Source organism: Talpa europaea (assembly GCF_964194135.1).
Source record: "Talpa europaea genome assembly, chromosome: 2".
Taxonomy (NCBI): domain Eukaryota; kingdom Metazoa; phylum Chordata; class Mammalia; order Eulipotyphla; family Talpidae; genus Talpa; species Talpa europaea.
The window spans coordinates 41,803,829-41,820,343 of record NC_140068.1 but is presented as its reverse complement, the minus strand read 5'-3'; the positions used below and the strand labels follow the sequence as shown (position 1 = coordinate 41,820,343).

The following is a 16,515-nucleotide window of genomic DNA, read 5'->3' as shown; positions in this document are numbered from 1 at the left end:
GACAGGAAAAATCCAAAGAGTTTATCCAAGTCACATGGTATTTAAACCATCCAATATAATGGTTGATAGTTTCCGACAATGAGGGCATATAGCTTCACTTAGATCATTAACCAATTAGAAAATTGGAAGTTATTCTGTGAGCTCAACCTGAATAATCTCGAGCGTCATTAATGAACATAATTGAACACTCATTATATGTCTATAGTTCTTAGAGATTCAAAGGTGAATGAAACCAGGAACAGTCCTTTCTTTATTAAATGCACTTTCCAGTTTTTGTCAAGATACAACTATTAAATGATAACAGAATAGCTAAATGATGTAGGCTATTTCACAAGAAAATTTACCAGACAATATTAAGACTACAGGAGACATACCCTGAATTTCTGCTTAAAAACTTATTTTTCCTTTGTTCAGTCCTCACTAGAAACAAAGAACAGGTTAAAATCATATGAGAACTTCCCACATAAATTATTTGGCAGGAGTCTCTGCTTAACCTGTAGTTCTCTTTTGGCGCATCCTCTTCATATGAAAATTCCTATGAATTGCAAATAAGTAATTATATATGAAAATATGTACACGCATATATTACAATCAATGCTCAGCTTCCTGTTCATGCCAACAGAACTTTTATATACATAGTGTGGGTGGAGAAGCAAATACAAATCTATTCCTTGTTTATATAGAAAAATGTGTGGAATTTTTTAAGTCATTAGAGAACTGCAAAAAAAATTTTTTAAGATTGTTAGATATATGAGTAGAGTTGAAATGCTTGTGGTTAAAAAGGCTTGATAAGTTTGTACAAATACCTCAGGGAATAAAATAACTTTGGATTTTCTGAACCCACCTTTTCCGCTCCTCTACTATTTTAATCTGGACCTTCTCTTTCCTTTGACCCTATAATCCATGTCCTGCTCAAATTGGAGGATGCTTCAACAGTTTATACTAAGTGCAGGACTTTCTGGAAGAGACCTTACTGGTTTGGAGATTATGGGCTTAGACATCATCACCAACTCCATCAGCCTTCCTTCTCAGGGCACTCACCAGCAGACTGCAGTCTGGGAATCAGACTCATTCACAAGAAGCAGCACATCTCAGAGGGACCCTTCACCCCCTGTACACTAGAGAATCTCTCTCTTCTTTCCACTTTCCTTAGTGGGCTCAATCTTTGGACAAAGACACAAATGCAATTCAATGAGGGAAATACATTTCTTTTTATCAAATGATATATGAATAGCCAGATAGTCATTTTTTTTAATACAAAGATTTATTTATTTATTTATTTATTTATTTATTTATTTATTTATTTATTTATTTATTTATACAAGCACAGGGAACAGTCAGAAGCGCAGGAGGGTAAGAGAATTCACCAGAGCCAGAGCAGGGAGCAGAGCAGGCAGAAGGACCAAAGTACACTGCTGAGGGGAGCAGCGGGCGGCAGGAGAGGTCTGAGCGCCATGCGGGACCCTCCTCTGGTGGCCGGGGAGCAGCCAGGGATCGAACTGGTGCTGCAGAGGCTGCGGGCAGCTTTGCAACCCAGTGCTCAACCGCTGCACCACCGGGGAGGCCCACCAGATAGTCATATTAAAAAAAAAAAAAGTCACCCTTGTCCTAACTCACAATGTACATAAAAATTATTTTGAGATGGATCCTAGACCTAACATAAGAGCTGAAACTATAAATCTTCTAGAAGAAATAAAGATGACACTTGCAGGGAATCAGTTTTTTAGTATATACACACATACTAAAAGTGGAAAAACTGGACCTTGTCAAAATTAAAACAACAAAAATATTCGTGGTGTCCAGTCAGAGAGGACATATTTCAGCATATAAAGAGTGCTTATAAATTAATAAAAACCAAATTCAGTGGAAATATGTCTTAGACACCAATGAAAATAATGCTAGCACTCAATAAGCACATGAGAAAATGCTCAACATTGTTAGTCATCTGGGACATGCTCTTGAGGTCTTTAAAATGCCCACTTCTAAGCAGACAAAAGAAAAGATGGCTTCTGAAGATTGGCAGTATAGCTAACTTGGCTTAATTTTTTATCCAAATGCAATTTGAATTGTTTGTCCCTTTAGGGTGGTATTTTATGACTTTGCAGCCAAAAATAAATGAACATGGCTCAAGAAAGTTGCACCTATTTCTATCATTTTCATTATTCATGGAACAAAATCACATTCTTTCATCCTTGTCAATATATGAACACGGCCTATTATACAACCCAAGAATACTATGTATACAAGCGATGCTATTGACATGCCATAATGAACATGTGCCTTGTTGAGCATCATGCCAGATGGTGGGAAAATGAGGGACATAGAAGAAAATGAGGGGCATGTCCACAAAGAACTTACAATCTGCAAAGGAGATGGACCCATACTTTTCAGTTGTTTCTCCAAGAGTGGTGAGGGGTTTGTTTAGTCATTCATTTCATCTTACTCAGGTGGTTGGTTAGAAAGGCAGTTGTGGTCGAAGAAGTTTTCCACGAGAAGACCTACCCTACAAATAATACAGAATATGTAATCTGTGCTGAGCAGTGGAGCCATTGGACATGTGCAATATCTATTTTAGAAAGAAATGGAAGTTCTGTGTTTGTCACTTATTCTTCATTTCACTCCATGATGCTTGACCATAGAAGTCTCACAAAATAAATTAAGAAGAGGCAGCCAGGCACAACAGAATGTTCTTATAAAGGGAGAAACTCACAATGCCACTTTAGCCACAAAAAAAAACTTGCCCACTAGTTTTTTCTAAAACATCATTCTCACACAGAAAAATCGTTTCCCTCAGAGAAAAGGTTTGCTTCCCTCAGACAGTTTAAAAACCGTCATCCTGCTTCTGAGATACTTACAAGATTTGCTTTTTTGTGATATGAGCATTCTGAATAAAGTAACATTATTGCAAGGGGGGGGAAGCAAATATTGTTTAAAAATGAACAATGATGTAAAAAAAAACTTTTATTTTTTAAAAAAAGTAACATATTGTAGCTCACGGGGATAGTCTGCTTCTCTGCAGGACAAGTGCAATCTGAAAATCTTCTAGGCACACAGATAAAATGTTAACATTCCAAGTTAGTTGATCAGTTTCCTTATTCTTAAAAAATCCACACAGAAACAAAGTCAATTAAATTTTATTACAACCAAGAATATAAAATAAATGCAATGTAATTTATTTTAGTTTTAACAGTCATTTCAAGAAGGATGTCAGGACAACTCAAAAGCAGGAAACACTCAGCTCCAAAGCAGCAGCTCGTCGTGCACCCCCACAGAGCAGGCCTTGCTGGGGTGCAGCCGGCTCTGAGCACACAGCTCACAGCAGAGTGTGGGAAGCATACACAGTCATCTCTATAATCATATAAAGAGGGATGCGTGCAGAAAATGACTGAAAAAGACAAGGACAGGTACACTTCACAAATAGGAATTATGGGAAATACAAACTAGGCAGTTTAGAAAGGATATACTACATAACATATATAAAAATTACTTTAAATTGTTGTTAAAAAGGACATCTTCTGTCCAGATTTTGTGTAATACTTTTAGTGTCTACACAGACAAATCTTTAAAAAAATTAAATAGTATTAATTTACTAAATATTTAGGAGATAACAGTGCATTAAGGATTTTTTTTTTCATATCATACATACATATCACCCCTTTGCAGTGATAGCAGAGTAAGTATGGCCTTAGGTACAACACATTTTTTTTTAAAAATCCTAAAACAATGAACTTTCTTCTATGATATTTGTGACTATTATTGAAGATTATGGGGACCTAAACTGCTATGTTTTATATAAAATCTTATAATTGAATCCTTCAAGCCTTTTTCAGTCTACTATTTCACTGCCTTTCTCCATTGCCAGGAAGAAGATATCACCATAGAGTTCAGGATTTGCCATTTTCATAGAATTCTTCCTTCTTCGTATAGTTTCTGCTACATAAATGTATTCTATGAGAGTAAGCTGCAAGCCTTACTCTCCAACTACTTTTTTCTTTTACCATTAGCAGAAAAAAATAGCATCATTTTAGAAGCATACAAGTAGCGGTGGCTTCCCCAGGAATGAGACAGTGAACATGTAGCTAAATGTCTTTCCTTTCCATTCTTAAGAGTAAATTACATTTATAAGAGCAAAAGAGTAGTGCAGAATGCCAAAATTCTAAGTACTAAAGTTTTAAAACCACACAGATATAAAAATATACATGTCCTTGGTTTTTGTATGTTACTGCATGATCTACTTCACAAGGATTGTTTCAGCCTTATAGTATCAGCTGCAGCCAGGCAGGCTACCTTAACCTTGAGCTCAGCCATCCTGAAAGTCTAGAATCCCTTCTCTCAAACATGTATCTCAACAAAAAGCTAACATGGAAATTGATTTGTAATATGGAGACCAGAAAACCTTCACTTTAATTCCTTCTTCCCTTTCAGTAACTTCCCCTGGTTTGGGTGATCCCATATGCTACAGGATGTCTCCCCTGCATTCTCAGGGGACATGACAGTTACCAATTTTCAAAGAGGAATGTAGTTATTTGGGAACCACAAAACTAAACTTTAACCTCGAAAAGCTTCACAGGTCAACTTCAAGGTGGCACAGTTTTAGGGTCCTTGAATGTGCTAAATGCCAAAATTATTTCAAAGGGGAGTGGGCCCCCAGGGGCATGAGCAATAGGAAGTAATGGCCATACCAGCACCAGGGCCAAAACCCACTTGTGTGTGTAATGGGGATTTCTGGTCAGCATTATTTTGGAGACTAGTGAGTATAGGGGGCAACTGATGAAATCCCCTTGAAGCATATACATCAGTTCTGCCAATAAAATTCTTTATATACAAGGAAAGCAGGCTAGTCTGTGATCGTCTAAGCACATATCATAAGAACTGCATTATCAAAGTTGCTGATAAAGTATTAAGGGGCATGGTATTTTGGTTCATATGCGCATTTGGGGGGGGCTTGTCTTTTATTAAATGGAAGCTCTTTAGGGCAAAAACAGAACTTCCATTTTCATTGCTAATTTCCTACAACCACTTAATAGAACATATGCTACCACAGGGGCCGCCTAATTGTTGTTAAAAGGCTGCTGTGAATAGTTCAAATAAGCATTAATGCCAGATGTGATATTTACATGCCAACTCTTCTTGAAGGTAGACTACAAATCTCTCCTTAACACTGTTGACTGTAGAGCGGAATTTGGAATGACTAAGTGGGTTCAGAAGTAAACAAAAGTAACCCTTGTGTTAAAGACAGTTTCACTGATAAGTCAATGACATGGCAGAGACATCCCAGGAAACTTCCTGTCACAGAGCCATCAGCAGCTCCTTGGGGACAGAAAGTACACCCTTGCCCCCTGTATCTTAAACCCAACATGGAATGCGGCACCGGGTGAGGGTGTGGTGAGCTTCAGACGAGCAGTATGGACAGTGAGGCCTCAGGGGATAGGACAGAACTTTTGTACAATAGCTACATTACACCGAGGGCTATTAACTCCTTGTTTTAAAAGATAGAAGGGGGTAAATTACAATGGAGACAATCAGAAATTCCTTTCAGTGGATCCTGTCAACTGTTTCATCTTCAGTGTTGATGAGTATCGGTCTTTGTTGTTAATAAGTATTCTTATGCTGAGATCATCAGTAAGGTCCTTGCTGGCTACAGTATCACATCAATAGTGCAAAATGTATACTGGCTTCTGTCTAAAATCTTATTTTACTTATGTATGGACCCAGAGTATCATAACCAGGTAGATAAGTTCACAAAGAATAATAAAAAAAAAATGCATATAACTTGCATATACAACATCAGCTATTTCTTCTAGCTCAGGAAACATTTAAAACAAGGCTGGTGCTGCTAGTAGCATTCAGAAGAACACAAATTTCTTGCCCCTTACATTACAATGGGAGAGCTAAGTGTTTACACTTCCTTTTGATTCCGGGGATTGAGGAGGTTCCTTAAACTGGCTAAGAACACAGCCTCTACTTCATAGATCATGGAAATGCAAAAATGCACTTTATCGAGTATATAGTCTTATACTATCTGCCATAGCTTTTAGGCACAATTATTAAGTTTTCTCCTAGGGGCAAAAGAAAGCATTCAGTGCAATGAAAAGATTCTTGATAGAATTAAGTTTCAGTAACAACAGCAAAATTATGCATACATAATACATACTTTAAACATGAATGAAACCTAAATTTTAAACATGCTTTAAAAATAGTCACTCTATGTCTAATGCAATATGAATGGAGAACACTGCTCTTTATTTTAAAAGCAGATTAATTTGCAGGCTTCTATTCGAGTACCCTTGATTATGTAAAAGTTACTCAAGCTGACCCAGATGTGAAGAAACCAATGGTTCTTCAGAGAAGCCAACTTTATATACAATACACACTAAAAGCTTTTCCTTCAAAGGGAAGTAATACATCCTTTGATCAACATTATTCCTTAAAGAAATCCTAGTGCAGTTAACATTCTCATCAGTTTTCTGGTGTGGGTCACCAGAGGACTGTATTTCATCAAAGCTCCAGAAACCCTTTTTAAGGTAGACTTAGCTACATGAAGGTTAAAATTATAAATCTTAATTACTGAATACTATTCAGGATAAGATGATTCTGGGAACTAAGTTCCATATAAATGATTATATAAAAATTACCACATCCTTCAGTTCTCAGAGCATAAAGCATAATAACTGCAAAGATCTAGGCTGTTTTTGGTTGTAGTTCTCTCTGTCCCACCACTTGTCTTATTATTAGACCTTCCCTGAAACTAGATAAATAAAAACATAATAGTAAAGTACTTTGGGACAGTAACAGTTTCTGTTTAAGACTTCCATGAGCAAAACAGTTATATTCTGTGAAAACAACGTAGTGCTTTTAAAAGGTGCATTTTTACCTGTGTTGCTAAATTAGTTCACAAAGTATAAAACTATACACTGCTGGAGTCCTGTTTCTAAAACATTAAAATCCTATTAAAAGAGCTTTGAAAAGATAAATCATAGTGATTGCTACAGCATGAGAAAGGTGCACCAGGATATCCTTCAAAAAATGCTGAAGGTTACAGAAGTGCTGGGATTAGATCAGATGCTTTATCAGAGAAGTCACAATGGAACACATGCAGGGAAGGGTGTTGGGGAAACTTCACAAAAATCTTCTTTAAGTCAATAAAGAAGAGACATCATCAGTCGGTCCTGCAAATTGCTCAGTATATAGTTTTCCTCCTGATCAGATGAGTTTGAAGCGGCATCACTTTGCATTTTTGGTTCTTCTCAATGCAGACATATTGCTGGAGTCTGTACTCTGGGCTGCAGCTGGTCAGTACCGGTGGGCCTGGTGAGATGGGTGGTACTGCGTGCTCTGCTGGGATGAGGAGGAGTAGCCGAGTGTGCTCTGGGACTGAGAGGATCCCTGAACGCTGCTTTGGTAATTCAGGCGAGAACTGGAGTGCTAGAAGAGGAAAGCAGGAAAAGGGAATTACTGATGGAAGAAGGAAAATGGCTAAAGATGTTCACCACAATAAGACAGAAAAACGAGCCATTTTCATCAGAGGCTCCTGGTTCAAACACATGGCAGCTGACAGCTAACTGAGGTTATTAATACATTTTGCTTATTTGGCACCAAGTTTGGCTGGATTTCTTTGGGAGATTAGCTGAACTGGCAAAGAAAGGGAGAGGAGAAACATGCTGACCCACTGCTCTTTGTACTAATTCTAGTTTGTTTTTCTTTGCATAATGGAGATTTGCAAACAAAAATGATCAGTTTGACACACTAAATCAATGGTAGTTATAACACATACTGCCAATGTTCTCATAAATAACAAAGCTGTGATTAAGATACCATTTTTTTGAGACGAGCTTTCAGAGGTGGAGGCTTGGAGAGGTAGCAGCAGCATCACCCTGCCTTGTTTGGCAAGGCGGGGCAGCATGTGGCAGCAATAAATGGATTTTATAAACTTCAGGTACTATTTAGAATAAAATATTTTTCATTCCTGAAAATGCCCCCAAGAGAAAGCAGAGATACATCTATTTCAATTCAATATATTTTTATTACTTTAAATGAAACACTCATCTTCAAAGTATGTAAAGGAAAATTCATCTACAGAATAAGAACACGGCACCTGATTAAATATAAACTTAGCTAGAACCAGTGTCTTTGGCTATGCTTAGAAGCCTGGTGTAAGCCAAGTGAGAGAGAATATATGTAATAAAGTCATTACTTGGAGTTAAAAAATGTAAATGACCTTGAGGTGGTACTGGGAGCTCAAGGAATGACAAATATCAACAAGGACTCCCCACCTGGTATACAAAGCAGCCAAATTGGACTTGCAACATCTGGTCCAAGGCGACAGGGCAGTAGGACAGCCTCTGATAAAAACAACTCTGCTTTGCTCCCTCCTCAGTTACATAACTCTGATTAGTTGTGTTGGTGTAAGAAGCCTTTGAAAATTCCAATTTCTAACTATTTCTTTATTTAAGTTTTTTTTAATGAAAAAGTGTTCTTTCTCTTCACAAGCCCTACAATTGTAAGACTGGCTAAGTCTGCTTTTTGCTTTCTCAGGTTAGACTCACCACAATAGTTCTTCCATGTCAAATAAAGAAAGAATAAACATTTTGAGAATATGAAAGTTGCAAATATTTGGGAACTTCCTCACCTCGCACTAGTCTCGCCAACTAAATAGCTGAGATCTATCCATTCCATAGATATGCTGTGTTATTTTAAATGGACAGCACAGAACAGACAGAAGCATTAGAAGAACGCTTTGATTTGAAAGAAGTCAGCAGTAATTGTCTTTAATCATGTTAGTATAATACAGTCAGATACAAAGATGAGCTCAGTATGTAGTAAAGGTGTGCTGCATCTATAATTAAAAATAAAGTTGGGGGAAACGGAATTTATAATAAAACTCAAATATGTTCATGACTACTACCCAAATAGCAAGTTGTTTTCGTAGGTCAAACTGAAGCCTTGATTAGTTTAATTGGAACCACATGGAGGTGGTATTCCATACTCCTGCTTACTGGGAATCTTTGGAAAGAAGTTTTCAGAGAAATAGTTGTGTGAAAACACATTAGTTTGTTGAGATATTCAAAATGTAAAGCCTGTTTAAGCAGCTATTTATTATGTCTTCTTGCTAATGTTTCTCTAGATTCCAGTTCCTTATCAGTGAGTTTATGGCTCCCTTGCCTGTGGTTGTGTTTTCTATTATCTCTAGCTAAGTCCTCTTCCTCAAGTTCCCGGAGGGACTATGGCTTTAAATCTTTGTTTTTTGCTTTTCATTTAAGCTTTCCCCTTTCTTCTTAGATCTTTTCTTAGCTTGTTACTACCCTAAAAATGTTTCTGGGTTTTTTTGGTTTGTTTTTGGTTTGTTTTGGGTGGGTGGGGGCAAGACTTCCTATGCTTTTTTCTCTTCAATTTGTAATTCTGTTTTTTTCTTTAATTACCTGAACTAGTAAAACTGTAGCTTTCTTTGTATCTTAATAACAAAAAGTATTTTCTAGCCTTAAAATTATTCCTAGTGAGATTTAACTATTATTTCTGACTCTTAATTGCATATTTTTAAAAATGTATTTTTTTTTTTTAAGAGGCATGTATATTTATTTATTTATTTGTTTGTTTGTTTGTACATGCACTGGGTACAGTCAGAAGCGCGGGAGGGTGAGAGAATTCACCAGAGCGGGGAGCAGAGCAGGCAGAAGGACCGAAGTACACTGCTGAGGGGAGCAGCGGGCGGCAGGAGAGGTCTGCGCGCCATGTGGGACTCTCTTCCGGTGGCCGGGGAGCAGCCGGGGATCGAACCGGCGCTGCAGAGGCTGCGGGCAGCTTCGCAACCCAGCGCTCAACCGCTGCGCCACTGGGGAGGCCCTAAAAATGTATTTATTTATGCATACAAGAGCACAGGTACAGGAAGGTGAGAGGATTCACCAGAGACAGAGGGGGAGCAGAACAGGCAGATCCACTGAAATATACTGCTGAAGGAAGCAGCGGGTTGGACAAAAGTGGTCTGCAGCACAATGTGAGTCAATTCCCTGGCCAGGGATCTAACTTTGCTGCAGTGGCTGCATATTGCTTCATAATGCTAAGACTTAAGCCCTTGTACCACCAGGGAGGCCCCCTTAATTCCACTCTTATCTGTGTTTATGTGGCTACTTACTGAATATTTCCTCCAGTGAAAGCAACTCTTTCTGAAGTATAAAGTTTATTTTGCTCAAAATAAGATGCCACTTCTCTCTCTTTACAAGTGCTTAGGCTAGGTATCTTTTTTGGACCCAAAGTTAATATAGGTAGCAGTAATTAGGGGTACAGTGAGAAATTTTATTTTAGGAAGGAGGCGTCTGCCTCATCTTCCCTCCTTGGAGTATTAGCATAAACAAATCAAGAAACTAAGTATGCTAAAATTAAATGACATGACAAAAATGCTCATTTTCATATAACGCCCTAGAGACAGTACAAACATTAAAGTTAAATACAACATAATTACAATGGGATATAATATAAATCTAGTTTCCCAATCATCCTACCAAAAGCAATTTACAGATTAAATGCCATCCCAATAAAAATCTCCAACAAATGGAACAAATATTGCTGAAATTTAGATGGAATCACAAAAAACCTCAAATAGCCAAAGTTCTCCTGAGCAAAAGGGGGAAGAATGGAAGTATTATACTCCCAGACTCCCAACTATACTACAAAGCCATAATAATGAAAAACTGCATGGTACTGGAACAAAAAATAGACACATAGACCCATGGAATCAAACTGAAGCCCCAGAAATAAAGCCACACATATATGATCACTAATCTATGATAAAGGAGCAAAGAAATTACACTGTGCACTAGAACAAGGACAGCCTCTTCAATATATGGTGCTGGGAAAACTGGACTACCACATGCAAAAGAATAAAACTAGATTAGTATCTCACACCATACAAAAAAACCCAACTCAAAATGGATAAAAGACTTGAATGTAAGACCTGAAACCATAAAATAGAAGAAACCATAGGCAGAACACTTCATTACATATACCTCAAAAATATCTTTGAGGACTCATCTTCAGAATTAAGGAAAAGAAAGAAAATAAAACAGCTGGAGCAATATCAGACTAAAAAGTTTCTGTACAGGGCCTCCCTGGTGGCGCAGTCGGTTGAGTGCCGCACTGTAAAGCTGTCTGCAGCCTCTGCAGCGCGGATTCAATCGCTGCAGGCCGGCAAGAATCCCACATGGGACCTCTCCTGTCTCGCCCGCTGCTCCTCTCAGCAGTGTATTTCGTCAGTCTGCCTGTTCTGTTCCCCACTCTGTCTCTGGTGAGTCCTTCCCGCACATCTGGCCTATACCCCGGTTCTTGTATAAATAAATAAATCTTTTAAAAAAAAAAGTTTCTGTACAGTGAAAGACACAATAACCAAAATGAAGAGACATCCTACTGAATGAGAGAAACTATCTGCACACCAAACATACATACATAAGGGACTGATATCTGAGATCTACAGGAGCTTGCATAACTCACCAAAAATAAAGCAAAGAACCTGGTCAAAAAATGGGCAGAAGAGCTAAAAGAAGAAGAAATGTAAATGGCCAACAAACACATAAAAAAAGGTTCAATAGCATTTATTATCAGAGAAATGCCAATCAAAACTACAGTGAGATACCACTTCACATCAGTGAGAATGGCCCATATTAAAAAAAATACCAAACTGGAAACAAGTGCTGAGAAGAATGTAGAAGAATTCCCACTGCTGGTGGGAATGCAAACTGATTCAGACACTATGGAAAGCTGTGTGGACACCCTCAAAACAATGAAAATGGATCTACCTTAATCATTCAGCGATTCTACTACTATGAATCTAACGAAAGGACACAAGAACACTAGTTCAAAAGGAAACCTGCACTCCCATGTTTATTGCAGCACTATTTACAATAGCCAAGATATGGAAACAACCTAAATGTCCAAAAACATGAATGATCAAGATGTGGTGAACACACACACACTCACACACACACTAGAATACTACTCAGTGATCAAAAAAGATAAAATGCCATTTGCAGCAACAAGGATGGAGCTGAAAGGGACTATGCTTAGCCAAATAGTCCAAAGGAAAAAAAAAAATACCAGATGGTTTCGCTTATAGGTGGAATACAGGGAAGCTCAACAAAACTTAGAAAAAGACAAAACTTGACGCAAACTATAGATCTGAGGCATACAGTAAGGGAGGGGTAAGCAAAGGGGCCAAAAGAGGGGAGAAAAGAGCACAAGGGACTTTGATGGGTGCTCTGGTGGTGGTGGGAGAATTACAGGGACTACAACTGATGGGAGAAATCAAATACTGTACAAAAACAAACAATAATGGAAGAAAGTAAATAAATAAAATAGAAAAGTAAATAAAAATATTTTTTAAAAATCTAGTTCCCATTTCATAAAACATGTAAACACAAAAAGTGCAAAATTTCGGGGAGTACCTGATAATCTGACGGCATGACAGGCCCCCCTGAGTTTGCGCCTGAAGGTCCTAGCCGCGGTTTCTTGTTTGGAGGCACCTGATTAAGGCTGGAGTCCTGACTGTGCTGCAGCCCGGCTCCAGTGCCCCCGGCGCCCGCTCCTCCCGCAGTCCCATTGGTCTGGGTGCTGTTCTGCTGTGGCGGGGGTGCCTGAGGAGGGGCTGCTCCCTGCTGTGGTGGGGCTGTGGGCTGCTGATGCTGGTTCTGCTGCTGTTGCTGATTCTTAATAGGAAAAAAACAGAGAAGAGCAAACTTGGCATAGAACTAAATGAACAAGACATTTCTTTTATGACTTAATATGTATGTGTGACTACTGACCAACCTGGGGAGCAACCTATGTGGGAAACCAAAGTGACTGGAACAAGTGGAGGATGAAGCAGCAAGGGCAGACCAAATCCCCAAAGGCAAAGCACTGATTACTCATTCTCTTAGGTTCATTTAGATTACAGGGTTATCCTCCAAATCAGTCACAGACATCCCTCTGAAATCCATAAGGCATCAGGAAATCTACACTCATTAAAATAGCTATAATAGTCTTTTGTATCATGATTTTGGAAAAGTAGGAAAGGCTGGGGAAAGGCCAGATATATCCAATTATGATCAAAGTACAGAATGATGCTTAGGAAAACAGCCTGGATACAGTGATGATAGCGACACTGAACAAAAAGAGCAAGAATTAAGAATTGGGGAATAAGATAGGCTACGAAACAAATCCGGAAGTTCACTCATCTGTAAACTTATTGTATCTCAAATTTCAAAGTATACCTACAATAAATAAATTAATTGAAGGTAGTAAAATATATAGAAAATATTAAATTATACTTCTCAATGTTCTCTTTTTGATTCCCTTACTCTCTGGAAGTGAAAGCATACCACGCAGTTTATACCTTGTCACCTTTCTCTTCAGGCTCATCTTCATTAAGGAACTCTCGTTTGGGGTATGGAATCTGGCAGCCAGCAAACACACTAAATATCATTTAAAAAAAAAAAAGAATATATACCATGATCTAAAATCTACAATATCACTGACACTGATTTAAAATTCCACCATTTTTTTCTTAATTTATTTCCCACTCTTTGTGGCTGATTTCTTGCCTCCCAACACACCTTAATTTAATCAGTAAGAAAGGAACAATTAATTATCTAGATTTTTTACAGTAATTGCCACTTTCGCTAACAAATCTTAACTGCCGTTGGCTAATTGATATTGTGATATACACATTTCCACACAAATTTCATCAGCACCAAAAATAACTGAATTTCTATGTGCTTCCACAATGAAAATTGTTTTTTCTCTAACGAAATGTTGCACCTCAATTTATATAAGTGGGTGTAACAAGGATGGGGAATATATGGATCCAGTAGCAAAGTAGAACACGGAATTTTAAATTCTCAGTTCCCTACTGGTTTGGTTTAAATAATCTGGTTGATTGATCTATAAAACATCCCATCTGTTTTCAGCTTTACTAATTATGGACATTCCCAGAACACTTGTTTTCATTCACACCTCTCTATAGCTTTGCCTGTTTCAAAATATGGAAGCTTCCTCTTCAGTAGCTTTCCTGAGGTAGAATTAATGTAGAAAGTAAAATACTTCAGTAACAGTGATGTGTTGCCATCTACCATCCTTAACTTGGAGTAAAGGACATAGAAAAGGTAGGATACATACTCCAAGGTTGGCAAGGGGTCCTCCTGAAAATAGGGATCCTGCAGAGCCTGTTCTGAGGTAATTCTCTTGGTTGGATCCATAGTGAGGAGTTTCTGAAGCTACAGTAACACATAAGAAATTGACAGAACATGAAAAGGTTGCTTATAAATCCATGTTTTGATTTGTATATTACTATCTCAGGAATAATATCAAATGCTATTTTGTATAGTTCATTGCATGATTACTATACTATACATTTTTATATTAAATTGGCAGAAATTATCAGAATTAAAGCCCTTTTAGAATTATTTTTTTCCTACTGATAAATCATTTAAAAAATTAAGATCAGAAGTCAAGGGTGGCATCTCAATAGATGTCATTTCAATTTGCCCTAATGTCCACCAATTTTTTTCTTTCTAAAGGAGGAGGAAGTGCTGGAACAATTTCATGGTAAATGGGAAGAGATGAGAACTGTGCTAAGGATCCAACTTTCCGGCCTGGGAAAGATGTACCTACCAAGAGGAACACTTTGCTGTCAGGCTTCACCTTGTGTTTCTCCATGTACTTTATGAGGCTACTGTTGGCATACCTGCAAGGACATGACCATCACACATCACTGCAAACACTCACACAATTTGTATTTTTTAATAGAAAGTCTCACTGGTTTTCTTATAAGGTATGTGTTTAAGCCATTGTTTTTTTGTTTTTTTCCTGAAGAAAAAGGAACATACATCCAAATACTGGTAAGGGTATGAAGAAACAAACTATTGCACATTGCATGTAAGAGCTTATATTGCTAAAATTACTTTGGAAAATAATTATGTATTAACCATTTGAGTAGAAAATGTGAATATGCTGTAACCCAGCAACTCCTTTCCTAGTTACATACTTTAGTCTAAGAGATAGTTTCCACACATATATCAGGATACAAGGACAAGAATGTTCTTAGCAACAATTTTGTATCAGAAGAAAACTATAAACAACCCAATGTTCATTAGTTAAAGAATGTATAATTAAATTGCTACATACAGAATGGAATATTATACAATATTATACAATAATATATTTATTTGTATAAATAAATAAATAAATCTTTAAATAGTAAAAATGAATACACAGGTTTAATATTTTAAAAAGCAAATTTCAGAAGAAAATACACAGTATGGTACCATTTATATATAAAGTTTAAAGATAAACAATAATCTTAGTAATGTTCTATATCTTAGGATGAGTAGACAGGCACCCATTTTATTATTACGTATCATATTTTCATCATATATATGTAATTTCTACTAACTAGCAAACATTTCAAATTTAAAAGGCAAGAAAACAAGTAATATGTCCATGGTAGAAAATTTAGAGAATATTGAAAAGTATAAAGAAGAAAGTTAAAAATCACTCAATTAACTCATTCAGTGATAAAGAATTGTCAAGATTTTGATAATTTTCCTTTGGCATTTTTAATACAGCAAGACCTTTTGTTTTATGAAATTGAAATCATACATTGTCGTAGATCTTTTCATTGATTATTTTATAAACATTTTCCTTTGTCAGATGTTCTTTAAATCTATTATTTATAGTAGATGCATATATCTTGTTGTTACTGATGGTGTTTGTTTCACAACAGGTATGAATGGTGGTCCCGTACATAAATGTGGTACACATGGTAGGAAGACAATACCAGAGCACAGGTAGAAACAGGGATTCCTGGGCCCTGACACAGACATTTACCAGTTATGTGATTGTGGGCAGTTAGTTGACCTTATGAAAGTCTAGATGCCTCATCCGAAAAGATGAGCTGTTTTGAGGGGTATATGAGAAAATGTAAAGAAAGGGCACAACACCATGACTGGTACATAGTAAGCCTTGTGAGGCTTGGTTAGCCATGTGAGGCTGCTGATTGCATCCACAGGAATCTTCGATTTATCAGATCAAAGGGTATATATATTTCAAAGTTATGCAAACCAGGCCCTCAGATTAGCATAATGCAGATTCTCAGGCTCTATCCCACATTCTGAATCAGAATCTGCATTTTTAACCAGGTTTCCAAGTGATCTGTAGGTATATTAAAGTTTGAGAGGCACTCATGCTTAGTAGCATATAAGTAAGAGTGCTCATTTTATTACTAGGTGTTGCTATGTGTATTAATTAAAAAAAATTCCGAGCTCCCCTGGTGGCGCGGGCGGTTGAGCGCAGCACTGTGAAGCTGTCCGCAGCCTCTGCAGCACCGATTTGATCCCAGCCTGCCAGCGAGGGTCCCACATGGTGGCAGCAGATCTCTCCTGTTACACCCTCTGCTCCCCTCAGCAGTGTATTTCGTCAGTCTGCCTGTTCTGTTCCCTGCTCTGCTTCTGGTGAATCCTCTCACCCTCCTGCGCATCTGGCCTGTACCCCAGT

At 37.7% G+C, this 16,515-nt stretch overlaps 1 protein-coding gene across 3 annotated transcripts in view; it reads right to left on the bottom strand.

Annotated features, from left to right (window-relative positions):
* Window positions 1-7,293: 7,293 nt before the first annotated feature.
* Window positions 7,294-16,515, bottom strand: part of CDK19 (cyclin dependent kinase 19) — a gene marked incomplete at both ends in the record, with an annotated part of 134,769 nt that continues 125,547 nt past the window's right edge. For all 3 annotated transcript variants that reach the window (XM_084228857.1, XM_084228858.1, XM_084228859.1), the window contains 5 exons: window positions 7,294-7,425; window positions 12,432-12,692; window positions 13,358-13,436; window positions 14,140-14,237; window positions 14,635-14,707. In XM_084228857.1, the coding sequence (XP_084084983.1) occupies window positions 7,294-7,425; window positions 12,432-12,692; window positions 13,358-13,436; window positions 14,140-14,237; window positions 14,635-14,707 (643 nt within the window). The remainder of the gene's footprint in view (window positions 7,426-12,431; window positions 12,693-13,357; window positions 13,437-14,139; window positions 14,238-14,634; window positions 14,708-16,515) is intronic.